The sequence below is a fragment of the Danio rerio genome, chromosome 24 (assembly GCF_052040795.2).
Source record: "Danio rerio strain M-AB ecotype USA chromosome 24, GRCz13ab, whole genome shotgun sequence".
Lineage (NCBI taxonomy): Eukaryota > Metazoa > Chordata > Actinopteri > Cypriniformes > Danionidae > Danio > Danio rerio.
The window spans coordinates 1,109,060-1,134,803 of NC_141044.1; the positions used below are offsets into that span (position 1 = coordinate 1,109,060).

A 25,744-nucleotide genomic window follows, 5' to 3' on the forward strand; every position below is an offset into this window, starting at 1 on the left:
AGTCAATCATTTTATCTTCTAACTAAAAAGAAATCTCAGAATTGCAAGAAAAAATTCTGGTTTGCAAGTTATAAACTCAACAGATTACCCCCCCCCACACACAAAATGAGATTTAACAATGGAAGAACAGAGTCACGCTTCACAACAAGGTTTCATTAGTTAATGTATATTTACTAACGTTATTAACTAATCATGTGCAGGATTTACTATAATCATAGTTCAACGTTACTAATGCATTAGTACATTCCAAATTCACGATTGTTACTATTGTTTGCATATGTACAGTTGAAGTCAGAGTTATTCGCCCCCATATTTATTAATTTCCCCCCAATTTCTGTTTAACGGAGTGACTTTTTCAACACATTTATAATCATAATAGTTTTAATAATTAATCTCTAATCACTGATGTATTTTCTCTTTGTCATGATGACAGTAAATAATATTAGACTAGATATTCTTCAAGACACTTCTATACAGCCTAAAGTGACATTTAAAGGCTGAACTAGGTTAACTAGGCAGGTTAGGGTAATTAGGCAAGTCATTGTGTAAGGATGGTTTGTTCTGTAGACTATCAAAAAAAATATAGCCTAAAGGGGCTAATAATATTGACCTTAAAATGGCTTTAAAAAAATTAAGAACTGCTTTTATTGTAACCAAAATAAAACAAATAAGACTTTCTCCAGAGGAAAAAATATTATCAGACACACTGTGAAAATTTCCTGAATCTGTGAAGCATCATTTAGGAAGTATTTTTTAAAAGAAAATTAAATTCAAAGGGGGGCGAATAATTCTGACTTTAACTGCATATTAATAATGCTAGATGATATTATTTTCCAGAGTATTTGAAAAATATGCATGTATATTTACCATGTTAGTTTAAGTGCAGGCACATTCATGTTGTTTTTCATATACGTCATAATTCCAATAGATTATGATTATGTGTATTACTGTTCCCAGCCAATAGGTTGCGTCCGTGTATGGGTCAAGACGCATATATTAGTTTTTCCCCTCAGTTAATTATTGTTCAGGGCTGGTACGCTTGCAACTGTTTAATTAATTAAACGAGGAGGAACGTCAAAGTTTCACAAACTACTGTGACGTCAGTACTCAGGCTGCCTAGTTTGTGTATTTGTACAAAATAAAAGTTCAACAGTGGCTTGAGTTGTATACATCGTGTTTGCCCTGAAACCCCTCCAGCAGGGAGTTTGAGGTACGGTGGGTAACTTGATAAAAACTGGACACACTGTGAGCTAATGTGAAGAACTGTATTGTCATTACCTAACACAACCTTATTGTAAAGTGTAACCAAAAAGCTTATAAACTCGGAATTGTGAGAAGTGCAAATGTCAAATGACTATATATTTTTATTATTTGTAAAATAAAATGATTAACTTAGGAGTTGTGAGGTGCAAAAAATTAAATATCTAAAAAAAAACTCTATTGGAAAGGAAATTGTGAGGGAAATAGTAAGATATAAGATGCGATTACCTTCTTTTTGTCTTGTGGTGGAAATGGGTTTCCATAAATGCCTGCTCACACCAAGAACCAGAACTATATTTCAGACCCCATAATCAAAAATGTGTGCATGCCCCTTTAAATGCCAGAGCTCTGCAAATCAAGATTCTGATTGGCTGTTGATGTTTTTAATCTCTGCCATTATAGATGTCTTTAATCCTTGACATTAAAGATGGCGTTAAAGGGACAGCTCACCCCACAAATGAACATTTACTCATTATTTACTCACCCTCTTGTGGTTTCAATCGTTTGCGAGTTTCTTTAGTCTGCTGAACACAAAATAAGATATTTTGAATAATGTTGGAAACCTGTAACCATTGTCTTCGATGGTAGAGAAAACAACTACTATGGAAGTCAATGGTTACAGGTTTGAACATTCTTCAAAATATCTTCTTTTGTGTTCAACAGAAGAAAGAAACTCAAAAAGGTTTTAAACCAGTGAGAGTAAACGAGAACAATCTTCAGTTCAGTGGGAACAAGACTCAATATAGTTTATCAATATAGTTACGCAACACCTTCAGCAGGCCTGTTTGATCTGTTGTGCCGATTCTGCAGTTGCCATGGTAACACTACAACTTCAGCAGGCCTGTTTGATCTGTTGTGCCGATTCTGCAGTTGCTATGGTAACACTACAACTTCAGCAGGCCTGTTTGATCTGTTGTGGTGAAAAAGTGATTGACAGGTGGTAATCTGTGTGTGTGTGTTTATAGGTAAAACAAAGACCTTGCGGGTCAGGTAGTTGAAAAGGTAGGCTACAAATAATAAATTTGTTATGAATAAATTAATTATTCCTAAAAAATTAATTCACCTCTGCCTATGACGACGATGCCATCGTCCATCGCGATGTTTCACATTAGACATCGTACGATGCCAAATTGGTCGACATCGCCCAACCCTAATGAACACAATAACATTATTTATTTATTTTACAGTGAATCTAATTGCACTATAGCTTCAGATACGACATTATTTTTGATCCCATAACTGCACCCTTGATGAGCATTTGAAAGAGAGGTGACTGAATCAAACATTTCTGCCGTCTTGTTCATCTCTATTTATTAATCCGACACTGGATCACCCAAGACTGATGTCAAAACACAGCCATTAAACTCAAAGAGGTGGCCTGACAGCCCGTAAAACAAACATCTGACACGTGAATAAAATAAAAGAGCTCTCGGATCTGCGTGTTGCGCAGGAGCTTTATGGAAGCGAGTCCACACAGACCGGCCGAGTCCTGCGCTTCTGGACAATATTACCGAATAAAAGACACTCTACCGCATCGATCTAAGAGTTCAGACTGTCCTGGTCCTTCGGAGAAGCCCACATCCGACACACAAACAGCAGGAGACACCGCAGATGAGGATTACTGGCAGCAGAAACAGAGAACATACACATACATCTGCCAAACGGAGAGAGAAAACCAGCACGGACACTATAAAATGCAGCATCGCTCGCGGATTCGCTTGGCCAGACTTTTCCTCTTCTTCTTGCCGTTCTTCTCCTTGCTGTCCTCCATCTTCCTGGCGCGGATTTCCCTCATGAGGTCGAAGAAAACCTGCAAACAAAATCGCACGGCATCTTGGAGAACGATTGGCTTCATGAAGAGTCCAAACATTTAGTTCTATCAGCAAGGGAAATAGTCTGAGATATAATAACTGTAGCCCAAAAAGTGGAGATGTACAGTTGATGACAAAATTATTATCCTGAGACATTTTAATTTAACTTCAGCAGCCCTGTTCGATCTGTTGTGCCGATTCTGCAGTTGCTACGGTAACACAACTTCAGCAGGCCTGTTTGATCTGTTGTAGTGATACTACAGTTGCTATGGCAACACAACTTCAGCAGGCCTGTTTGATCTGTTGTGGTTATTCTGCAGTTGCTATGGTAACACACCAATTTCAGTAGGCCTGTTTGGTCTGTTGTAGTGATACTACAGTTGCTATGGTAACAACTTCAGTAGGCATGCTTGATCTGATGTAACGATTGTACAGTTGCTTTGGTAACACAACAACATCAGTAGGCCTGTTTGATCTGTTATGCTGATTCTACAGTTGCCATGGTAACAACTTCAGTAGCATTGTTTGATCTGTTGTGCTGATTCTACAGTTGCTATGGTAACACAACAACTTATTTTTTCTAGATTAAAAGCATTAATTTAATTAAATATAATTCAGCAGCTTCAGGAGTACAGTCTAGTTTCTCTCTGTTTCTCTCAGTGTTTATATATAAATGACAGAAATCAAGCAATTTCAAGATCAAGCAATTATTAAAGAGATGTGTACATATTTGTGTATATTTTCACAGCAAAATCATAAAAGAAATAGTTTTAAATTTGCTGCTAAGACCTCATCAAAACTAATCAGTTTAGCTGCAGAAAATCTAAATTCAGCAAAATCCTGGAGGGACGGATTAATAAATTAGATGTCATTTAAATAAACATGTAAATCTGATTTACTGAAGCAGGTATTAAACAAACTAACATTACAGAAAAAGTTAAGTCCCTCGATCAATGTATAATTGGCACTCTGGTGTACTGATGCTGTTTTGTGGTGCTGACCTTGTCTACATTGGCGCGGGTCTTAGCAGACGTCTCCACGTAGCAAACACCCCACTGATCCGCTCTGGCTTTGGCCTCGTCGGCGCTCACTTGTCTTCTGTCCTCCAGGTCAGATTTATTTCCCACCAAAAGAAAGGGCACGTTTTCATCTTCCTTCACCCGAAGGATCTGCTCTCTGAGGACAGAGAGAAACGCTGGGGTCATGTTGTGCCACAAAGAGCACTTACACTAAAGCAACTTCATGTTTTATTATAACTAACTAACTAACTAAATAAATTAATAAATTAATGAATTAGATAGATAGATAGACAGACAGACAGATTAAAATAATAATAACAATAAAAATAAATCAAACTAAATGAATAAAAAAATCAAACAAAACATAAAATATGTATTTAATTTCTATATTTTAAAAAAATGTAACTAAAACTAATGCAATAAATGACCCGTTTCTCTGAGGATGGAGTGAAACGCTGGGTTCAAGTTGTGCCATATACAAACATTTACACTAAAGCAACTACAAATGTTTTATAGTAAATATAAATGATAAAATATAAAATATAAATAGATAGAAAATTAAATAAACAGAAATAAACAGATAAATAAGTAAACAAATAAATTTTTTAAATAAATTTAACTGCAAAAATATTCCCACAGAAGCAAATAAATTGTATTATTCTAATTAATTATGTAATAAACAAACTTAAAAAAATATATTTAAGAAATGACCTGCATACTAAAAACGTTTAAATACTTAAAAATAAAAACATAAATGAAAATTATGAATAAAATACAAGTTAAAAGGTAAAAATAAAATAAATATTTAAAATATATAATAATACATTATATATATATATATATATATATATATATATATATATATATATATATATATATATATATATAAAAATATACACACACACACACATATATATACACACACACACACACACACACACAAATATACAAATATACAAATATATATTTGTTTATTTTAGGCAAATTTAACTAATAAAATAACTTAATAAATGACCCGCATTATCTGCTCTCTGAGGATAGAGAGAAATGGCATGTTCATGTGCCACATATAACACACAACAACATAACATACAGGGGTGGAGAACAAAGGAAAAGTACAATAATGCACTCCAGTCCATTCAATTTTTTGATTAAATAAATCCTAAATTAATGCACATCTGAGGTGCAACATGCACTCCACACGGCAGTGTTTCTAGTAATTCCCTCTATAAATTACTCCTTAGTTAAAATAAGAGTTTTCTCAGTTAATATAGTCTAAAATCATGTTTATTCCAGTAATCTAAAGCTGAATATTCAGCATCATTACTTTACACTCCAGTGTGAAATCATAGTTCATTTAAATTGTAAGATAATTTCACAAATATTACTGTATTTTGATATAAACACATTCTTGGAGAACAGAAGAGACATACACAAATGCAGATCGACTAGACTAAGCCACTTGTTGGCATCTGCAATAATCAACCACTGCAACCAAAGCTTAATACAATTAGACAAAAAAAAAAAAAAGATCACCGCATGAAAAGACGCTCTCATCAATTTAAGAGCAACTTTTAGAGTCTGAAATCAATGCTGCTCTTTTAAATAAGCCCAGAGCTGTAAATCACCTGAAATCCGCAGTTGCTGCAAAAGACTCTAGTTCAGTGATGGAGAAAACGCAGAGGAATCCCTCCCCGCTGCGGAAATAATTATCCCGAATCGCAGCGTAATCCTCCTGTCCGGCCGTGTCCAGGATATCTATCTGAACCTCCTCTCCATCCAGAACCACCTTTTTCCTGTAGCTGTCCGCTTTCGTGGGCTCGTAGTCCTCCACAAACTGAGGGAAAACACAGAGGAAAAGTGATTAGGGAGTAATTGGAGACAAGATGGTGATAATATTAGGGGGAAGATGATTAGGGTTAAGCAATAATAAATCAATAAATAAATAATACAATCGAGAGATTAAAATGATCATGGAGGTTAAACTGATTAGAATTTAATATACATAGATATATTCTGAAATAAAATGTTGAGAACAAACATTATATTTAGGATGTTTGGGAGTCTTTGATTTATTGAAAAAAAAAGTCAAAATTAAAGTCTTTAATAAAACGTTTCGGGAATAAAAAAATCTGGAAATTAAGGTGATGATGGAGATTAAATAAAATCAAACGTTGACAATAAATATTACATTTCAAAACAATCTACAGAAAATGTTGAGAATAAACTCATTAAATTAGAAAATAAAGACATGATGTTTTGAGAAAAACAAATCTTAACATTGATAAAAAATATCTTGAGATTAAAGAGATAATCCAGATTAAATGCAATTAATTGTTGAGAATAAACATTAAATTTCAAGAATAAAAAATCTATGTGTTTTGGTAAAAAAAAAAGTCTTTAATTTTTGAAAAAAAAAATCTAAATAAAATGTTGAGAATAAACTCTTTTAAAATTATAATTAAAGTAATTACTTACTCCCAGGGTCATTTTATATCTTTGTTGAAATTTAGCCGAACCATATTGGTGTTTCGTAATATCTAGTTTTTAGGGGTGAGTTGTTATTCCAGCGCTCAACCCCCAATCTGGGGGACCAGGACATACACACTGCAGACCATTTAGCTTACCCAATTCCCCTATAGGACTGTGGGGGAAACCGGAGCACCCGGAAGAAACCCACACCAACACAAAGAGCACATGCAAACTCCACTCAGAAACACCAACTGACCCAGCCGGGACTCGAACCAGCGACCTTCTTGCTGTGAGGCCACAGTGCTAACCACTGAGCCACCGTGTCCCTCAATAAAAACTAATTATGTTGAAAAAAAAAATCATAAAACTTTGATTAAAGTGATAATGCAAATAAAATAAAGTGTTGAGAATAAACTTTATATTTTGACAATAAAAAATCTATGAGTTTTGGGTGAAAAAAGTATTTCAATTTTGAGAATAAACAAAATCTACATAAAATGTTGAGAATAAACTCATTAAATGGTTTTGAAAAAAATTAAATCATTACACCTAGAATAAAAAGGTGTGAAGTGCAGTTCAGTTCAGCAATTAATAAATAAATCATACAATCTCGAGATTAAAGTGATCATGGAGATTAAACTGGTTAAATTTAAAAAGAAAAATCATGGTGAAATAAAATGTTGAGAATAAACTTTATATTTGGGATGTTTTAGGAGTCTTTAAATTAAGAAAATAAATAAATAAAATGTTGAAAATAAATCATTATTATGACTAAACTAAAATCATTAAATTGAAAAGGAAATGTTGAGATTAAAGTGACGATGGAGATTAAATAAAATGAATTATGAATTAAATTAATAAATGTACATTTATATAATAAAATTAGATGTTTTTTAGTTAGAAAAAAGTCTTTAAATTTTGAGGAAAAATAGATATACAGTTGAAGTCAGAATTATTAGCCCCCATTTGATTTTATTTCTTTTTTTTTTATATTTCCCAAATAATGTTTAACAGATTCAGGAATTTTTTACAGTATGTCTGATAATATTTTTTCTTCTGCAGAAATTCTTATTTGTTTTATTTCGGCTAGAATAAAAGTAATTATACATTTTTAAAACACCATTTTAAGGACAAAATTATTAGCCCCTTTAAGCTATTTTTTTTCCGAATGTCTACAAAACATTATACAATAACTTGCCTAATTACCCGAACCTGCCTATTTAACCCAATAAACCAAGTTAAGCCTTTAAATGTCACTTTAAGCTGTATAGAAGTGTCTTGAAAAACATCTAGTCTAATATTATTTACAGTCATCATGGCAAAAGTAAAATAAATCAGTTATTAGAAATGAGTTATTAAAACTTTTGTTTAGAAATGTGTTGAAAAAAATCTGCTGTATGTTAAACAGAAATTGGGGAAAAATAAACAGTGAGTCTAAGAATTCAGGGGGGCTAATAAGTCTGACTTCAACTGTATATATAAAATAAAATGTTGAAATTAAGTAATTAAATAATAAAAAAAGTCAATGTTTTCAGAAAAAAATTTTCATTACACTTATAGAAAAAAAGGTGTGAAGTGCAGTTTAGTAATGGATGAATAAATATTACAAAACAAATAATATTGAGATTACAGTGATAATGGGGATTAATGACAGTTCAAATATATATACATAAACCAGAATTATTAGCCCCCTTGTATATTTTCCCCCAATTTCTGCTTAACGGAGAGCAGATTTTCTCCAACACGTCTAATCATAATAGTGTTAATAACTCATCTCTAATAACTGATTTATTTTCTCTTCATCATGATGACAGCACATAATATTAGACTAGATATTCTTCAAGACACTAGTGTTCAGCTTAAAGTGACATGTAAAGGCGTCACTAGGGTAATTAGGGTAAAGTTAGGGTAATTAGGCAAGTCATTGTATCACAGTGGTTTGTTCTGGAGACAATCCAACACTAATATTGCTGAAGGAGCGAATAATATTGACCTTAAAATGGGTTTAAAACAATTAAAAACTACTTTTATTCTAGCTGAAATAAAACAAATAAGACTTTCTCCAGAAGAACAAATATTAGAGGAAATACTGTGAAAAATGTCTTAGCATTTGGGAAATATTTGTGTATACCTATATATACACGCAATTAATGATGATTATTTGTATATTCAGACAAAGAATGTTGTATTCCCTTTAGTGTGTTAACTACAATATTGAGCATCATCTTGACTTCACAAAAATGAATCAAAATCGCAATCACAGTATCTGTCGAAAAATAAATCAAAATTAACAACAAGATATTCACAATAAGATCATCCTTCATCTCTAGTGTAAAATGCAGAGATCCTCCTCACCTCATCATACATGAACTGCAGTGTCAGAGCAGATTTGCCCACGCCGCCACTGCCCACCATGATCACCTTGTGGAGAGCCAGCGAGTTCTGCCCTTTGGGCTTCGCTGCCGCCATGATAACAGGAGATCGAGCAGGACTGAGCGGAGAGAGTCAGGGTACCAGGTCAAAGGTCAGTGAAGCCAGGGGTCAAGGTGGGAGTTTGACGGAGAGAAGACCATGCACTGCCCCAATTGTACCTGGATAAGATGGATAGTCTGGTTATTTAATATTCTACTTATAGTCTAGACATAAAACAAGAGGATGCTGTAATAAATCGCACAGACACGTCTTAAGCATGTGCAGATTATTATAAATAAATGCAATAAATCACGAGCCGCATACACAGCTGAAGTCAGAATTATTAAACCTCCTGTTTAATCACAATTCTTTTATATTTCTTCCACAACTTCTATTCAACAGAGATGGGATGTTTTTAACACATTTCTAAACATAATAGTTTTAATAACTACAAGTGAAAACGCTGGTAAATAAAAACATTGAAGCTAAATAAAAATAATAATAATAATACAATTAAAAAGACATAATTAATGGAATAAAACTTAAGCTAAACTATAAAAATAAAATATAATTCACATTATGTATACTAAACTACTGTAAAAGCTCTGTTATATAAAACAAATTAAAAGTTGAACAGAAATAAATAATAATCCTAATATAAAAAAGGAAAAGGACATAAAACTACAGAAATAAAGCGTACGCTGAAATAAATCTCATTCAAACTCAAAGTATGAATAATTACTGAGGGAGAGCGGTGGTCTGGGCGGGGCTTCAGTGACTGACAGCTGCTGACATATCAACACATCAAAGCAAAACAAAGATCTGAAACAGGATCCTCAGGCTGCAAATGTGACTGCGCTGGAGCACAAACAACTTAAATACACTGTTCATATTTACAGCATCTCACATTATAACGACAGCAGATCTATCTACACTAAGAGGAGTGACAGATGAAGAACTGATGATGATGAGGAGGATAATCTAAGATGTAAGGAATGAATGATTCATCACATACACACACACATGACTGTGGGTGTGTGTGTATGTGCACATTATATATGCATGTATGTATGGATGGATGGATGGATGGAGAGAGATGCCAGGGTTGGGTCTCCTAACACAACACCACCACACCACACACACACACACACACACACACACACACACACACACACACACACACAATACTCATCATTCTGCAGACTTTTACCATGGGTTTAGGGACATTTTAACCCAATTTACTGTTTATTTTATGCTATTGTGATGATAATCGTTAGTCAAAATCAAAATACCATGGTATTATCATCTGTTACTATGGTGTCTGTACTTCTGGTGAGGGTCATTGGTACTGTTTTCTCTCTCACACTCTAACACACACACACACACACACACACACACACACACACACACACACAAAAAAATATAACGTTACATACACTAGCTGTCCGGCTAGCCTTCATCGCACACTCTCCTATCATATGTTCTGTATGATAACAGTTAGCTTTCATCTATTAGCATCCAGTCAGGATTTCATATGAGAACAAATCACGACATTAATAAGGACACCGGTAAAATCTCCGTCTTGACAGCTGTGTTTGCTCGTACCTTTGTGTCTGCTCGTTCAGCTAAAGGTAATCCAGAAACACAAGGACTCCCGGGAAGCTGAGATTCCTGTCACTGCATCCCGAAAAACGCCACCGGAACCGGCCTCGCTGCCCTCAGACTGCACTTCCGTCTGGGATCGCCGTGATCTTCGGTGTGTCGGTGGCAGAAGCTCACAGATCACGGGTGTGGAGCTGATGAGGATCCCGATAGGCGGGTCACATGGATCCGTTTCGGTTTTCCATGCAGGCAGGGTAGGGAAGCGCGCACGGCGGTCTGCGCATGCGCGCGCGGCTCCCTCCCGGTAAGTCTAGAAGGGATACAGCTGCGGACGCTCACGTAAATATAACCGAAGTTTATTTTAAAAATATGCAATATGCATTTATCTATGGCTGCTGGTAAACTTAAGAGCACAACAATTCAATTATCAGTGCAGCATAACATGTCTGCTGTATTCTATAGTCTTTGATATAGCATGATGTTTGTGACAATGTACAGCGATATTAATATAAATTATATATATAATATAAATTTATATATTTATACATTACTGTGAGCGTTAGGGTTGGGTTCCCGTTAATAAAATACAATTTAACAAAAATTTAATAAATAATAAGAATAATTCTCGGTGTAATTATCGTTATTTACATTATTGTGATGGTTGGGGTTAGGGGTGGACGCTAATAAAATACAATTAATGGACAATTTAGTCAATAAAAATCGTTAACTTCCGGCCGCGGCTGTATCCCATATCGCAACACCTCCCGCCTCCAGATTCTCGAGCGCGCCCGCTAATTAGAGTCAATTAGAAGATAATTAGCCTCAGAAAAGTAGATATAAGTTTGAATATTCATTTTCATTTGGTTATCTCGAAGTGATGAGTTCTTAATCTTCTGACATAAGTCTAGAACAGCAGTCTGAACGTATTTAAGAAAACAAAATGGAGTTCAAGAGCGAGCGCGGTAACGTCTAATGAGCGATGACAAAATGTCGTTATTTGTTATTGGCTTGTGAGGGTTCTACAGTAGTTAGGGGTTATAGTTATTTTAACCGGTTGTGTGATAAATTATTTAGCTACTGCTATAAACATATAATATCAGTTTCGTTAAAATGTCTTCCACACGAGATATGACATGTTAGTTTTTTACTCCATAGGTCCTGTATGCATGAAGACCAAAACTTTAATGTCTGAATTAAAGTCCAAATATGCTGAGAAATCTTGGAATGAGTCATTCCAGCTGGTACGGAGATGTATGGTAAGAAACATTTAGAGATGTTCTGCGCTTCTCCACTCATTATTTTCTGTCACGTGATTAATATTGAGATCTGAATGGCAAAAAAAGCCTTAAATGCTGTCAATTTTACAAACGTCTCAAAACAATAATGTCAAAGTGTTTACATGACACCGTCCATTTAAACAACAATGACATAACAACGATTGATGGGAGAACTAAAATAAATACTAATTATAATGCTCTTGCTTCAAATGAAAATGTACAGTTATCATCTTATCACACAGCCCTAATGGAGTTTTGTTGCCAAAAGAATAAACCTCCAGTAGGTCTTCTAGAAAGCAGGTTTAAGGACCTGAACCTCAGTTTTCAGTACCAAAAATAATTAACTCTCACAGTATGTAAAGATAGTAGCTTATTTACTGAATTTAACCTTCTCATAATCTGCCGTTAAAAATAATAAACCTATACAATAACCTGCAATCATTAACCTTTATATAGTTCAGCTAATCTTTCATTTATACTTGGCATCTAAACAAACTGTTTAATGCGTGTTATCAACATTAGTAAATAAAATTCAAATTTAAAGGGACAGTTCACCAAAAACTTAATGCGAAAAATAAAAATTAAAAATAAATAAATAAATATATAAATATATATATATATATATATATATATATATATATATATATATATATATATATATATATATATATATATATACTAAATAAATATAAAATAGTAGGAAATCCAAATACTAACGAAGTCAATGGTTACAGTTTCTGGCTTTTCCCCCCCAAAATAAATCTTGTTGTCTGTTCAACAGAATAAAGAAACTCAAATGTTTGGAACGAATGTACGATGAGTAAATGATGGCAGCATTTTCAGTTTTGTGTGAACCATCCCTTTAACATCAAGATTATAAAACTATGCACCAATAGGGGGCGATAAGCACTAAGAATGTGTATAATAATAAAAATACACATACAATGTCATATGGAAGAGGTCAGTAAGGGTCAATTATTGCACATTAGCCAAACCCTGGATGTCAGACACATCACCCTCAGACGTTTGCCATTATCTGCACACAAAACCATTCAAATCTGATCCAGATGTGGAGCTTAAGACTGCATAAATCAGTGCCAAACAGCAGGTCTCTCTCCACAAAGATGATTAAATCTGAGTTCCTCCGAGCAGCTGTAAGGTGCATAATGCTATTTGTTGGTTGGAAAATCACTGGAGGCTATGCTTGGGTTATATTTTAGTCTGCGAAAGTCATCCCTCAGGGATTTTCTGCATTTTTCTGTGGCGAAATAAGCAGGTGAGGAATATTTGTCTTCACAGGAAAAAACACGAGACGGCAGAGTTTGTGAACCAATCGCAAAATGTCTGCAGAAGATCAACGAGGCGCTCAACGGTGAGATTTTTTTTAATTGAACTATCATAGTAATCAATAAAAATGTCAGTCTTTTACAGTTTCCTGGTTTTGTGTGTTGTGTGTAGTGTCGTCCTCCGCAGCAATGGTGTCCAGACTAGAGATGATCGCCAAACAAAGAGGGTTTGAACTTTTCCTACATGGAGATTCCATTACCATTTTCATCTATGAAGTACTCGTTATTTATCGAGATTAGTATTTTGTTTATTAAATAACTTTTGGAGATTCATTTGCATGACCCCAGTGTTTTGGGGGCCTGAAAGAGCTAACACTACAGTTTCTGCAGGTGTCACAATTAAGACGTCTTTTTAGGCCATTATGAATGAAATTTTAAACTCGAACAGGGCTAAATGCTAAGGATTTTTTCGAATATCTGTTTCGGATGCCTACCTAGGGAGGTTTCCAGGCAGGAGGCCTCGGGTAAGACCCAGGACACGCTGGAGGGACTATGTCTCTCTCGCCTGGCCTGGGAGCGCCTCGGGATCCCCTCAGAGAAGCTGGAGGAACCATCTGGGGAGAGGGAAGTCTGGGGTTCTCTCCAGAGACTGTTGCCCCCACCACCTGGCCCCCGAAAAGCAGATGAAAATCAATGAAAGATTTTCACTTGCTCTATCAAAAAAATGACTAATTAAATTCATTTAGTAATAATTTTTGACTTTTTATTATTAATTTTCAAATAAATCAATTCACAAATCCTATAACCCTTACCAATAATAGAATAAAACATAGCTGTCAATTATTTCTACAACAATAATAATTTAATAATAATAATAAAAAAATAATATATATATATATATAGGTCAGTATCCTCAGCAGTAAATAAATGGAGAACTTTTAAGCAATTGTCACTGTAAGGAAAGTAATTAAATGCTATTTTTAAATAAAGTTAAAAGTTTTTTTGAGATTGATTGTATGGGTGTTAATGGCCAGATTGGGTACCTATACATGAACAAAGGGAAATTTAGACTTTTTAAGACCTACAACACACCATTTCAGTAGATTTAAGACTTTTTAAGGCTTAAAATTGAGCTTTTGAGATTCAAGACTTGAGACCGTGTGGATACCCTGGGTTTTAAAGTGCAACTTTTTGAAAACGACACCATTCTTGCCTTAATACATAAACATAAAAGCATCATCAACTATTGGACTGGCTTGCAAAATACAATTTTAATCTTACATGTAAGTCTTACAATTTAAAATATGCGAATAATTTTGATAGTGTTGTAAACGTTCAGGCTTTAGCACACTATTGTTTAAACATACAGTACACCCTCAACCTGCAGATGTTTAGTGTAAGGCAGTATTATTTGTATTCTTCAAATTTCAGAAAATGTATTTATTTACTTGGGAAACCTGTTTGATTGCGGTCACTGTTTTTCCTAATTTAGCTTAACTGCTTAGAAGTAATTGCTCAAATGTGACCCGTGTCTTTAGTTGCATGAGTGTATATGTACAAAAAAGCAAAATATAAAGGCAGCAACACCAAAGCCTTGAAAATATCCAAATTTATTAAAAGGCTATCAGATAGTGTGACATTTGGGCACATTAGCTCTTCATTAGATAAACTCAACTAATGTGTCTCTCTTTAAACAAATATTTTACTAATATAAATATTAGAGTTTACAGTGTTCAACATATGAGCTCACGCCTCGCAAATCTCTCAATTACATTAATTATTATCGAAATGAAGCTTTACAATATTATATTTGTGTGTACCCTGCTGAAAAATCCAGCTTAAACCAGCCTAGGCTGGTTGGCTGGTTTTAGCTGGTCGACCAGGCTGGTTTTAGAGGGGTTTTGGCCACTTCCAGGCTGGTTTCCAGCCATTTCCAGCCTGGTCTTAGCTGGTCAGGCTGGGAGATGACTAGCTAAAACCACCTTGACCAGCCTAGTCAAGCTGGGAGTCCAGCCAAAACCAGCTAAATCCAGCTTAAACCAGGCTGGTCAAGCTGTTTTTAGCTGGATTTGGCTGGTAATGCTCCAACCTGACCAGCTAAGACCAGGCTGGAAATGGCTGGAAACCAGGCTGGAAATGGCCAAAACCCCTCTAAAACCAGCCTGGTCAACCAGCTAAAACCAGCCAACTAGCCTAGGCTGGTTTAAGCTAGATTTTTCAGCAGGGTATACTTTAGATTAGTCTGTGCCGAAGCCGAATCTAACACAATACCTTATTATAATGGTCCAAAATTAGTACAACCACATTTATATGTTAGGAAAAAATTTCAGGAGAATTTTTTCCCAGTACTTCGCATGAATTTAATTGCATTATCTTTCTATTTCTAAAGATGTTCGGTGACTAAAATATTATTTTAATACAAATATACGTTTATTAAATCTGTTTTGCTCAAATGCACTAAAATATATGACCTATATAGACTGAGAAATGGATGAAAACATTTCATTTTAAAATGGGGCGCACTCCATTCATGTTGAGCACTGTATATCTCTGCAGATTGCTCTTGTCATTAATCTTACCATGTCCTGTTTTTCTTTTTTTTTTTAGCTTGGGGTCCCACCTGAGCCCCACAGAGACGGTGTGTTACCTGACCGCAGACCTGTTTTATATCGAGGTGCTGCTGCTGCCGGGAGGACGAGTGGAGGATGTGAGGGTTGCTCATCACGGGGAAGCTCCTGTGGTGAGAGATCTACAGATTACCTTTTCAGAACGCACTGTATAACCTAGACATGTGGCTGTGTTCATGTGTTACCTGTATAAACACTGTTTGTTTTGTTTTAGTCCAGCCCGTCACTCCTGCAGCTGTTAAGGCAAATAGAATTATTATTAATATATATATATATATATATATATATATATATATATATATATATATATATATATATATATATATATATATATATATATATATATATAATTTTTATTTATTTTTTAAAGAGTTGAAGCATGAATGTTTACCATTTTCCTACAGGATGAAACAATTTGAAGAGTTCTCCCTAAAGATGGATGATCTTGCCTCATTTTACAACATCCCAGGAGACAGGTACTGCCTGATTATCAGGCAATCATTTGTATGTCTTAGGCTTCTGTGGGTCTCAGATAATCTTGAGATGAACTGCTGAAGCTTTTATCATGATATACAGTATTATTACGATTAGATTAGATTCAACTTTATTGTCATTATACGTGTACAGGGCTGCGAAATGCAGTTTAGGTCTAACCAGGAGTGCAATAGCACCAAGTGCAGGATACAGGTCTCAGTTATAAAGTGCAATTACAGAAAAACTATGGTGATATTTATAGATGGATGTATTATGAACATTATATGCAGGTTGTAATAACAATGAACAGAGATTTACAATAGATGACTATATGTACTGGTTGCTATTAATAATCAGAGGTATGCAGATAGATGTGAACATGATTACAGATGTATATGTACAACTCAAGATGAATTAGTGCAATGAATGTGCTATTTTCATTGTGCAAATAATAAATAATACAGTGTTTACGGGGATATTAACCTAAACTGCAAAAAAAGACTTAACCAGTATAATAAATAAAAATAAATACGTAATGTATTGCTTTAGCTCTTAAACCAATTAAACTGCGAAAAGAAAATAAAGTACAGCAGGAAACACTAATATACAATAACATATCATTAATAAACAACAATTAATGCATTAAAATCAACAGGGAGAAAAATCAACATTTATAGTTAATTTAATAAAAAAATAATTAGTTGTTAATTCCTTTTAATAAAATGATTGACTTTTTTTATATGTTATGCAATAACTAAGAAAATAATATCAGCTTTTTTAATAAATGCTTGAGTGGTTAAAATAACATTTAATTTTAAAGTTAAAATGCGCTTTTATTAGATTAAAGTTTAAATTTAGTTGTTAACAAATGAACACTGAATTTTTGATGTCGTCGGGCAGATTAACATGCAAAAAGAACATGGTTAACTTAATCAAAATTAAATTGCCTATTGAGTTTTTATTAATTTGATGCTGTGACAAACAACCACAAATACAACAATCTGAATATATTTACGAAATAAATAGTTATTCACCGTATTTTGAAGAGAGCATGATATCAATATTGAGCATGATCATTATCACAATATATTGAATATCAGCATATGTCCTATAATATTTTAACATTTCTCTAATTATGATTGTGTTCTGCCAGTGATGTGAAGATTAAAGTCTACAGCTCTCTTCGGCACCTGGAAACTGACCTCTTCAAAATATCCCATTTGCCAAGGTGTGCGAGTTCTCGCACTGAAAAACACACACACCCACACACACTTGCCATGTTTGAAGAGGAGTGTGTGATGTTGTGAATGTTATTTCTTGTAGATCTCTGAGAGAAAGTGACCTTCACATTGACCTCATTATGAACGGCAGGATTGGGAACGTGCAGTCTGGCAGAGAGGGTGCGCAGGGAACATTAAACCGTGTCTTCAGATCAGCGTGTTTGATCAGAAATATTCATTCGTTGTGTATATGTTCTTCCTCACAGGCTCACCAATGACCATCGAGTACTACATAAGTCCAGCAGATGCTCTCATGGGGCTGTCAAGCACCGGTATTAAAACAGATTTCATTTTCAGTGCATTTTATTTGAGTGTTTTATTAATTGTAAGTTTTAATTTTAGTTATTTTTTTTAAATAACATTTTGAATTTAATAAATAAAATTAAAGTGGTGAGGCACAATTAGTTTCTAGTATAAGAATCAGTATTTTAATTCACGATAGCCCCGTCTCTGAAAGGAGATAATGGAAAAATACACTGTTCAATGCATTTACAAAGGCAAGTTGTTTTGTTTTTGGGAGAGTAGGTTATACACAAATTAATTTAAACACCTTACAGTTTTGAAGGATGTCTTGCATGTATCTGTATGACAAAAATAGAGATTTCATTCAGACTTAATGACAGTGAAGCCTTGTGGGATGTGATTGTTTTACAGCTTGCATCTAAAACTATTTGTATGCCTTATAAGATCTATAGCTTGTGTTTCTATACATTATAAAAGGGGCAGGTGTATCTATCTGTTTAGTTGACATAACCTAGTTAAATTTACATGTAGTGCTGGATTTGAAGATCAGAATCATATCTGTATTATTGTGGTCAAATGTAAATGGGAACGTTTTCAGAAATCTGATAGCTGTGTGATTTAGAGAAAGTATGAAGTGATCAGGTGTAAACATGCCTGTACTGAACTGTCACACAGTGGAGAGAGACCTAAGTATGAAATGGGCTCAGTCATGCTCTGACATTGTGTGTGTGTGTGTGTGTGTGTGTGTGTGTGTGTGTGTGTGTGTGTGTGTGTGTGTAGGAGAGGTCAGCGCAGGTCGTGTAGCTCTGGTGACGGCGGGCAGCACTGACTCCTCTCACAGACTGCAGATGGAGTCTCTGATCTCCTCTCCTCCTCAGGTCGACTCCTGTGGGTGAGCAGTGTTTAGACACTTTACTCATTTAGCCGTTTACTCTAAGTCGTTTAGTCGTTGTTCACCGTACAAAAGCTCTTTTAAAATCTTCACAATACTCTCTAACTCCAGTCGAGCAGATGAATGCTGCAATATTAGTTTTTCTCACAGTTATTTTGTCAGCCAATATGGAGTTTTGATTTTGTCCTGTGTTTTAGGTTTCCTGTGTTTCAGCCACTCACTGAGGCCTGTTCGCAGCTTCTCCCTGCAACCTTTCTGCTCAAACTACAGCCGCCGTTACCTGTGCTCACGTCCTTCATAGAGAAGATGGCCAAAATCACAGGTGCATTATACGAGATATACAGATGAAGACAGAATTATCAGCCCTCCTGTTTATTGTTTTCCCCGATTTCTGTTTAACAGAAAGTAGATTTGTTTTCAACACATTTCTAACCAATAGTTAATAAAACATTTCTAATAACTGATTTATTTTCTCTTCATCATGATGACAGCACATAATATTAGACTAGATATTCTTCAAGACACTTCTATACAGCTTAAAGTGACATGTAAAGGCTTCACTAGGGTAATTAGGGTAAAGTTAGGGTAATTAGGCAAGTCATTGTATAACAGTGATTTGTTCTGGAGACAATCCAACACTAATATTGCTTTTATTCTAGACAAAATAAATGAAATAATACATTTTCCAGAAGAAAAAATGCATATTCATTGAAATGATGTCTTGATTGCTTATTTAAAATTTTGCAATACTATTAACACCAAACAAAATCCAGAAACTGGGGAAGTGCGGTGACAAGTATAACAGATTTACCCTATTCACCTGCAGCGTCTTGGGTTATGCATCATTTTCAAAGAGTATCCTGCATTTTCCCCCAAGTGCTCTGCTTTCTCTGATCCCACAGATGGTGTTATAGCAGAGAAACCCCTGCAGGTGGAGCCGCTACACAAACTACTCCTGAAGACCAGCAGAAAATACAACCCCAACACATCCTGCACAGACGGCCTGCAGTTTCTTGTGGTCTGTTTACAATCCAAACCCCTATAATCTGCACAAACAACTATGCTAGCCATGCTAATGCGAGACATTGCATAAACTGTTCTTCTGTTTGCTCGTAACTGACTACCATTGTTTGCATTGCATGTCCTTGCCATTATGTGCTGCTGCAAGAGGATTTGATTCATTTGTGCGTTTCTCTGCTTTGTATTTAAGTAAAATAATCAAAGTAGTCAAAAAAAAAACTTACTGCAATAGTCGCAATAAATTAAAACTAAAGCTACACAACACTAACAAGTCAATGAAATAAAAAAAAAACTAACTGAAATAAAGAATAATAATTAGCAAAAGTAAAAATAGGATGCAATTTTACAACCAAACACCATTCGAGAGCATGACTACACTTTGCCAAACAATTTAAACACAAATGTAAACTAGGCACTAACTACATACATTCTTTATTAATAAGTTTTAATAATTATTAATAATTAAGTTTGTCTAAATTCTTTGCAATTTGCACTTTTTAAGTTGCATTTGTGTGTTTTGGGTTCAATGGTTGTTCAAACTTTTGGCTGCTGTTAAACTACAATTACTAAAACTGAAAATCTATAACTTAACAGAAATTATGTCTGCGCAATCCTGGGAAAATATGCAGTATTGTTATTGAGTGTTGCAATAACTAGGGTGTGAGTTACAGGCAGGATTGTGGGGGATTGACCTTCCTAATTAATGCCTGATCCCCTTGAAGTATGCCAAAACAAGCTGTATGGGGGTTCAGCCCTTTAACAGTGAGAAATGGGTTTCTTTGATCTGTATCTTAAGTAATAATATTAAAAAATAAAAGAATAGATGATATAAATAATATACATTTGACCAGCCCATAGCGATGCATACCATTGTGAAAGCATAATTATGCTAATCAGTCCATGCAGAAAAAAAACTCTACATTCTGACACCAGCAGCTCCAGAACACTAAAAGCAATGTAAAACTAGATGCATAGTCTGACCTACATTAAGCTCTAACATGGTTCATCAGAGGTTACTGTCGATCAGAATGCAGTAAATATCCCTCAAAACACTCAAATTTAAGTTTCTTAACGAGTTAAATTTAAATAAATGCATACATTTAATGAATTGAAGCATGTATTAGACAAACTAACCTTGGTATTTACCTCGTCTGCTGTGTTCGATGTTTCTCAGCCGCTGCCTGGCTCTGAGTGCCACAGTTATGTGTTCCCCGGGGCCCAATGGAGCTGCGAGACCTGGAACGGAGTCCTGATGGATGCGGTGCCGTTCTCGCACCCGGGCCACGTCCCAGCTTTACTGGAGATCCTCCGCCATCAGTCTGCCATCAGCGTCCTGCTGGAGAGCTGCTTCAGCAAACACAGCCACAGCATTGGTCAGTAATGCTGATTATTCACCACTCGCTCCTCTGGCCTTCACACACTCGTTTGCAGTAATATAAGACCGGGTTTGTTTGTGAATCTGGAAAAAAGGAGAACATTTTTGAAAATAGCCACAAGTGCTTGAATTTATTTGGTTTTTATTTGATGTATTTAAGTTGTCTGGAATTGTTTTGGCTCTCTTCATATTTCCTCCTATGCACTAATGTTCTCTTTGTGGCGTATTGAGTGGCAGACGTTGCAAAACAGAACGCACATTTTCAAAGCAGAATATCTGACTTTAGCTTTGATTTCAGATAAACAAGTATAACATATCTGAAGATATCTTATTTTTATGATGCAAAAGAGTCCATCTTAAAGCACCTTTTAATGTATCTTACAAAGAAACACAATATAACCTTGCTCTCAAATGTGTCTCTACAATGAGCCCTTGAATGTGACTGTTTTAAACCTGGAAAGTGTTTGAAAGCTGATTGAATTTGAAGCTAGGCAAGATGTGTGTGAACCCTGTTAATGCCATCTGTCCTATAGATGCAGCTTTACTGTCTGAGCTGACATGTGAGCTGCTTCCAGAATCAGACCACTGCTTTTCCATCACATTCAGCCTCCATGAGAGCGAGCATCTGGCTGTTCGTAAGGACTCTTTACTCAAACTGATCCTTCAGATTTTTAATGCAAACCGTAGAATATTTTCAGACAGGGCCTACAACTATTTATGACATTGGCTGGTGACTTATTAACCGTATACTGTATATGTTTTTTTTTTTTTTACCAGCCGTAAAAACTAGATTTACATTATTTAATCAAAAACAGGCTGCATTGGTTTTGAAAATGCATCATTGCAATTATTATTAATTCGGACTTTTCCTTATTTAGTCAATGCATTCAATTATAAAACAATATCCCTACCAATCTATTTTTTAAAATGTGGTGTTTTTTTAATATATATATATATATATATATATATATATATATATATATATATATATATATATATATATATATATAATTTTTTTTTATTTTATTATTATTATTTTTTATTGATTATAAATACATGTCTTTCCATATGATTATTGCAGTAAACCCTACTGTGTTCTCAGGCATTTTTACAAATTAATAGTATAATTTTTATGCTTTTATTACTGTTGTATGAACCATTTTGAAGTTAAAAGTATTATATCCTAAAACTAACATGAATAAATATGCACGTGTTAAACTGTTTAAACCGTATACACCATAAAAGTTAATAGAAATTAAAAATCTCATTGGTTTTCTTTAAGTTAAAATAAATGCAGGCTATGATTCAATATCTTATCAGTGCAGGCATCTGTCTTATTTTTAGTTTCCAGTAGATTAATTTATTGTTTTCTGTATTTCTTTTCCAATAATGAGCAAATGTTAATTGTGATCACTTCTGGAAGCCAGTGCACTGATTTGTTTCTGCTTTAGTTCATGTGGCGGTGGTGGACTCTCATCAGATGAGCTGCAAACTCCTCATGCCTGATTTTATGGATCATGAGCTGGATGAGTACATATCCAGAGTCCTCATGCGGTATGTACAGTACAACAAAAACGTCAAATGAACTTAAAAGGGTTCAGACACCCAAAAACAAACTCTAAAACACCCTCATGATGATCCAAGGGGCGGCACTGTGGCTCAGGGGTTAGCACTGTGGCCATAAAGCAAAGAGGTTGCTGGTTTGAGTCCTGGGCTGGTACATAACAAATAATATATATAATATAGTCATGCATATATTTATATACACTATGCACAGATATTCATTTTTCATTCAGCTTAGTCTCTTATTTATCAGAGGTCACCACAGCGGAATGAACCGCCAACTATTCCAGCATATGTTTTACACAGCGGATGCCCTTTCAGCCACAACCCAGCACTGTGAAACATTCACATACAGTCACACACACACACACACACACTCATACACTACAGCCAATTTAGTTGATCAATTTCCCTATAGCGCATGTGTTTAGACTGTGAGGTAAACCAGAGCACCTGGAGGAAACCCATGCCAACACAGGGAGAACATGCAAACTCAACACAGAATGACAACTGACCCAGCCGGGACTTGAACCAGCAACCTTCTTGCTGTGAGGCCACAGTGCTAACCACTGAGCCACCATGTCACCCATGCACAGATACATATATATATATTGTAAATATGAACTTCTTTTGAATGAAATTAATTGCAATTTAATTGTTTGACGGCACAAAAAATGTGTATAAAATCATCTACTGCACTTTTACAGCCAAAAATTTGCCATATTCAAAACTGGAACTCGTGTTCTGGAAACATCCTCCGTTTAGGGCTGCACAATATATCGATATCACAATGTGTGCACTGCAGTCGTCACATGGCAGTTTCTGCAAGGTTGAGTTCTGGTCAGCAGTGAAGAGTACAGTGTTATTTTACATTGGATTATTCAATTACTGTACCTGAATTTCTGACTTCTGCTAAAGCTCTACATCTCTTATCATATTTATTTACGCTTGCAATTAAACCTTTATTCCTCCCTTTGCTTTCTTTTGATTTGATTTTTTTTCCAGATGCATGTCCATCCCCATCACAATGAGGGCTGTATGCAGGAGAGTGGCCAGTCTGCGGACGCGTCCCGCACCAGTGTCAGACCCAGATGAGAGTGAGTGTGTCCCCGCTGCGGTTCAGGAGGACATCAGCGTTTCTCTTACTCCTGATTTCTGTGATAAAGCCAATACAGACGCGTTTGTTAACCCTTCCCCATGTGCCTCTCTGGGTGTCTATTCACACTGGGCCACCGCTGGACTCCCAGCAGAACTCGTGTAATCTCCTGCTTTTACTGTAGAGTTCACTTCATATCAGGGTTTTAGACTGAGGTTAAATAAAGGTATGTTATTTTAAAAGCATTCTTAAGGCAGTTTTCTCATTTATTGAGGTCATACATTGAGAAACGTCAATGTTGTTAATGCAAAATGACTAATTATACCTCTTACCAACAACAAAATGCACCAACAATCAAGAATGCATTCAGGCTAGGCTTGGGCGGTATGCAAATTTTGATACAGTCAAACTTCCTCCCTATTTTACCTCGGTATGACCGTGCATAATAAAAAATTATGAAGTAAGGCTCAGACAGCGTCACCGCACTGTTGGCTTGTGCCTAAACCAATCAGAAACTGAATACCGTATATACGACCTTAGGTTTGCAGTCACCTGTTTGTCTCGTTTGTATTAGAGATCAGCGTGGGACGCTCTCTCTCATTCATACACACACACACACACACACACACACACACACACACACACACACACGGAGAGCACCAAGCGACGCACAGCATCACGTTCTCTCTCATTCACACACACACACACACACACACACACAAACAGCATCCACGTGGATGCGTGCGTGCTCGCTCGCTCGGGAGCGATATTGTTAGACCGCCCCCCGCTCCCTTTTAAATTACACCAGAGTTGCCGATCGCTCCTGTGATTTATTCGGAAATTCATTCCCGGGCCGCAAGAAATGTGGTCGGGTCCCGCGGTACAGCAGTGGGACTGCAGACCCCTAGTTCGCATATACCACATCTCCCTTCTTCTTCAATCGAAACCGGAAATACTACCAAACTGCAGAGGTTGTGTTCTTTTTCGAGATCAGGTCACTTGATGCGCAACTCGCCATCTTACCTCACATCTCTTCTCTCTCCTTCACACTATCCCGTGATGACAATCATGCATTTGTAAGCATTAAATAAATAATATTTAATATTTGTCTTCTATTTTAGTGCATTGTTTTTATGACGGCATAATAACGGTATTGAAACTGACACCGTTGCTATTTTTAAATCTCGCGGTATACCGTATAACCGGCCAAGCCTAATTCAGGCTTTACAATAAAAAAATGTCTTTATAATGGAAGTCAATGGAGCAAAACAGCCACAAACACAGCGAAAGGGGAGTCAATTTGAATACAGAAGGGTTGATTTTAAAGAGGGACCAAACACCTCCTCAAAAGCAGCAATGAAGGTTTAATATATCTGAAACCTCAAATTACGCAACTTCTCTATCTGACCTTGACGCTCTCTCTGAATCTCAGGTTTCACAGGCATTTCCAAATCCACAAATGCAAGGTTTTCTTCCTGTTTGGGGTGTGTGTGTGTGTGTGTGTGTGTGTGTGCCAGTCGGTGACAGGAAGTTGATAGCGTTCTTGGGTTGCAGAGCGTTTGGCTGTAAAAGGTTTCCTCTGGCTTGGCATTTGACCCTGGTTGAGACGGCCAACACACACCGCTGGCTGATTGGTACCATGCAAAGCCAAACACACACACCCATCAAAAAACAGACGCTTAACATTTTCTCAAAGTGTGCTCCAAGATAAACAACTTGTGTGCAATTCAGTGTGTTTCACAGAGGGATAATAAACGAATACATGATCAACAACAGCAACGCTATTAATGAAGATGTGTGGTGTAGGCATCTGACTATTAGATTGTGTTGTGAATAACTGCATATCATGGTGTACGGTAGACATTGTAAAAATCTGATACTGTGATATTTTGTTTTTGACTATATATTTAGTGATCAGGTGTGTAACGGATCAGCAAAGTCAAAGTCAGCTTTGTCAATTCAGCCACATGTACAAGACATATAGAGAATCGAAATTGCGTTACTCTCAGACCCAAGGTGCTTAACATTAATATAA

At 35.7% G+C, this 25,744-nt stretch overlaps 2 protein-coding genes and 1 long non-coding RNA gene across 8 annotated transcripts in view; 1 reads left to right on the top strand and 2 right to left on the bottom strand.

Moving 5' to 3' along the window:
* Positions 1-2,549: 2,549 nt before the first annotated feature.
* On the bottom strand, positions 2,550-10,820 carry ralaa (RAS like proto-oncogene Aa). Its single transcript, NM_201018.1, is given in 5 exon segments — positions 2,550-3,070; positions 4,073-4,247; positions 5,719-5,927; positions 8,918-9,153; positions 10,580-10,820. Coding segments are annotated over 4 exon segments (621 nt in total). The 5' UTR covers positions 9,032-9,153; positions 10,580-10,820; the 3' UTR covers positions 2,550-2,947.
* med1l (mediator complex subunit 1-like) lies at positions 10,305-23,954 on the top strand. Of its 4 annotated transcripts, none has more exons than XM_087308645.1 (17): positions 10,305-10,830; positions 11,732-11,832; positions 13,153-13,225; positions 13,312-13,366; positions 15,747-15,879; positions 15,981-16,009; positions 16,171-16,242; positions 17,394-17,468; positions 17,564-17,640; positions 17,727-17,792; positions 18,544-18,655; positions 18,853-18,977; positions 19,558-19,673; positions 20,850-21,048; positions 21,584-21,685; positions 22,502-22,604; positions 23,619-23,954. In XM_087308645.1, the coding sequence occupies exons 2-17, from the start codon at positions 11,743-11,745 to the stop codon at positions 23,872-23,874; spliced, it is 1,683 nt and encodes a 560-aa protein (XP_087164771.1). In that variant the 5' UTR covers positions 10,305-10,830; positions 11,732-11,742; the 3' UTR covers positions 23,875-23,954.
* The window catches only part of si:dkey-192l18.12, a 73,133-nt gene continuing 61,022 nt past the window's right edge, over positions 13,634-25,744 (bottom strand). Inside the window, exons 4-8 of one of the 3 annotated variants that reach the window (XR_015524651.1) lie at positions 20,810-21,134; positions 16,158-16,285; positions 15,952-16,001; positions 15,719-15,874; positions 13,634-13,804 (exon numbers count right to left, since the gene is read on the bottom strand). This is a non-coding gene — a long non-coding RNA (si:dkey-192l18.12). Of the gene's footprint in view, positions 13,805-15,718; positions 15,875-15,951; positions 16,002-16,157; positions 16,286-20,809; positions 21,135-25,744 lie in introns of those variants that run through there. The other 2 variants (XR_015524652.1, XR_015524653.1) reach the window with 2 other exon arrangements.

Coding starts and splice junctions, on each gene's coding strand:
- med1l (XM_087308643.1), top strand. CDS start 10,859: ATGCGCGCGCGGCTCCCTCCCG. Junction 10,881..11,731: donor GCGCGCGCGGCTCCCTCCCG/GTAAGTCTAGAA, acceptor TTTACTCCATAG/GTCCTGTATGCATGAAGACC. Junction 21,049..21,583: donor CAAACACAGCCACAGCATTG/GTCAGTAATGCT, acceptor TCTGTCCTATAG/ATGCAGCTTTACTGTCTGAG.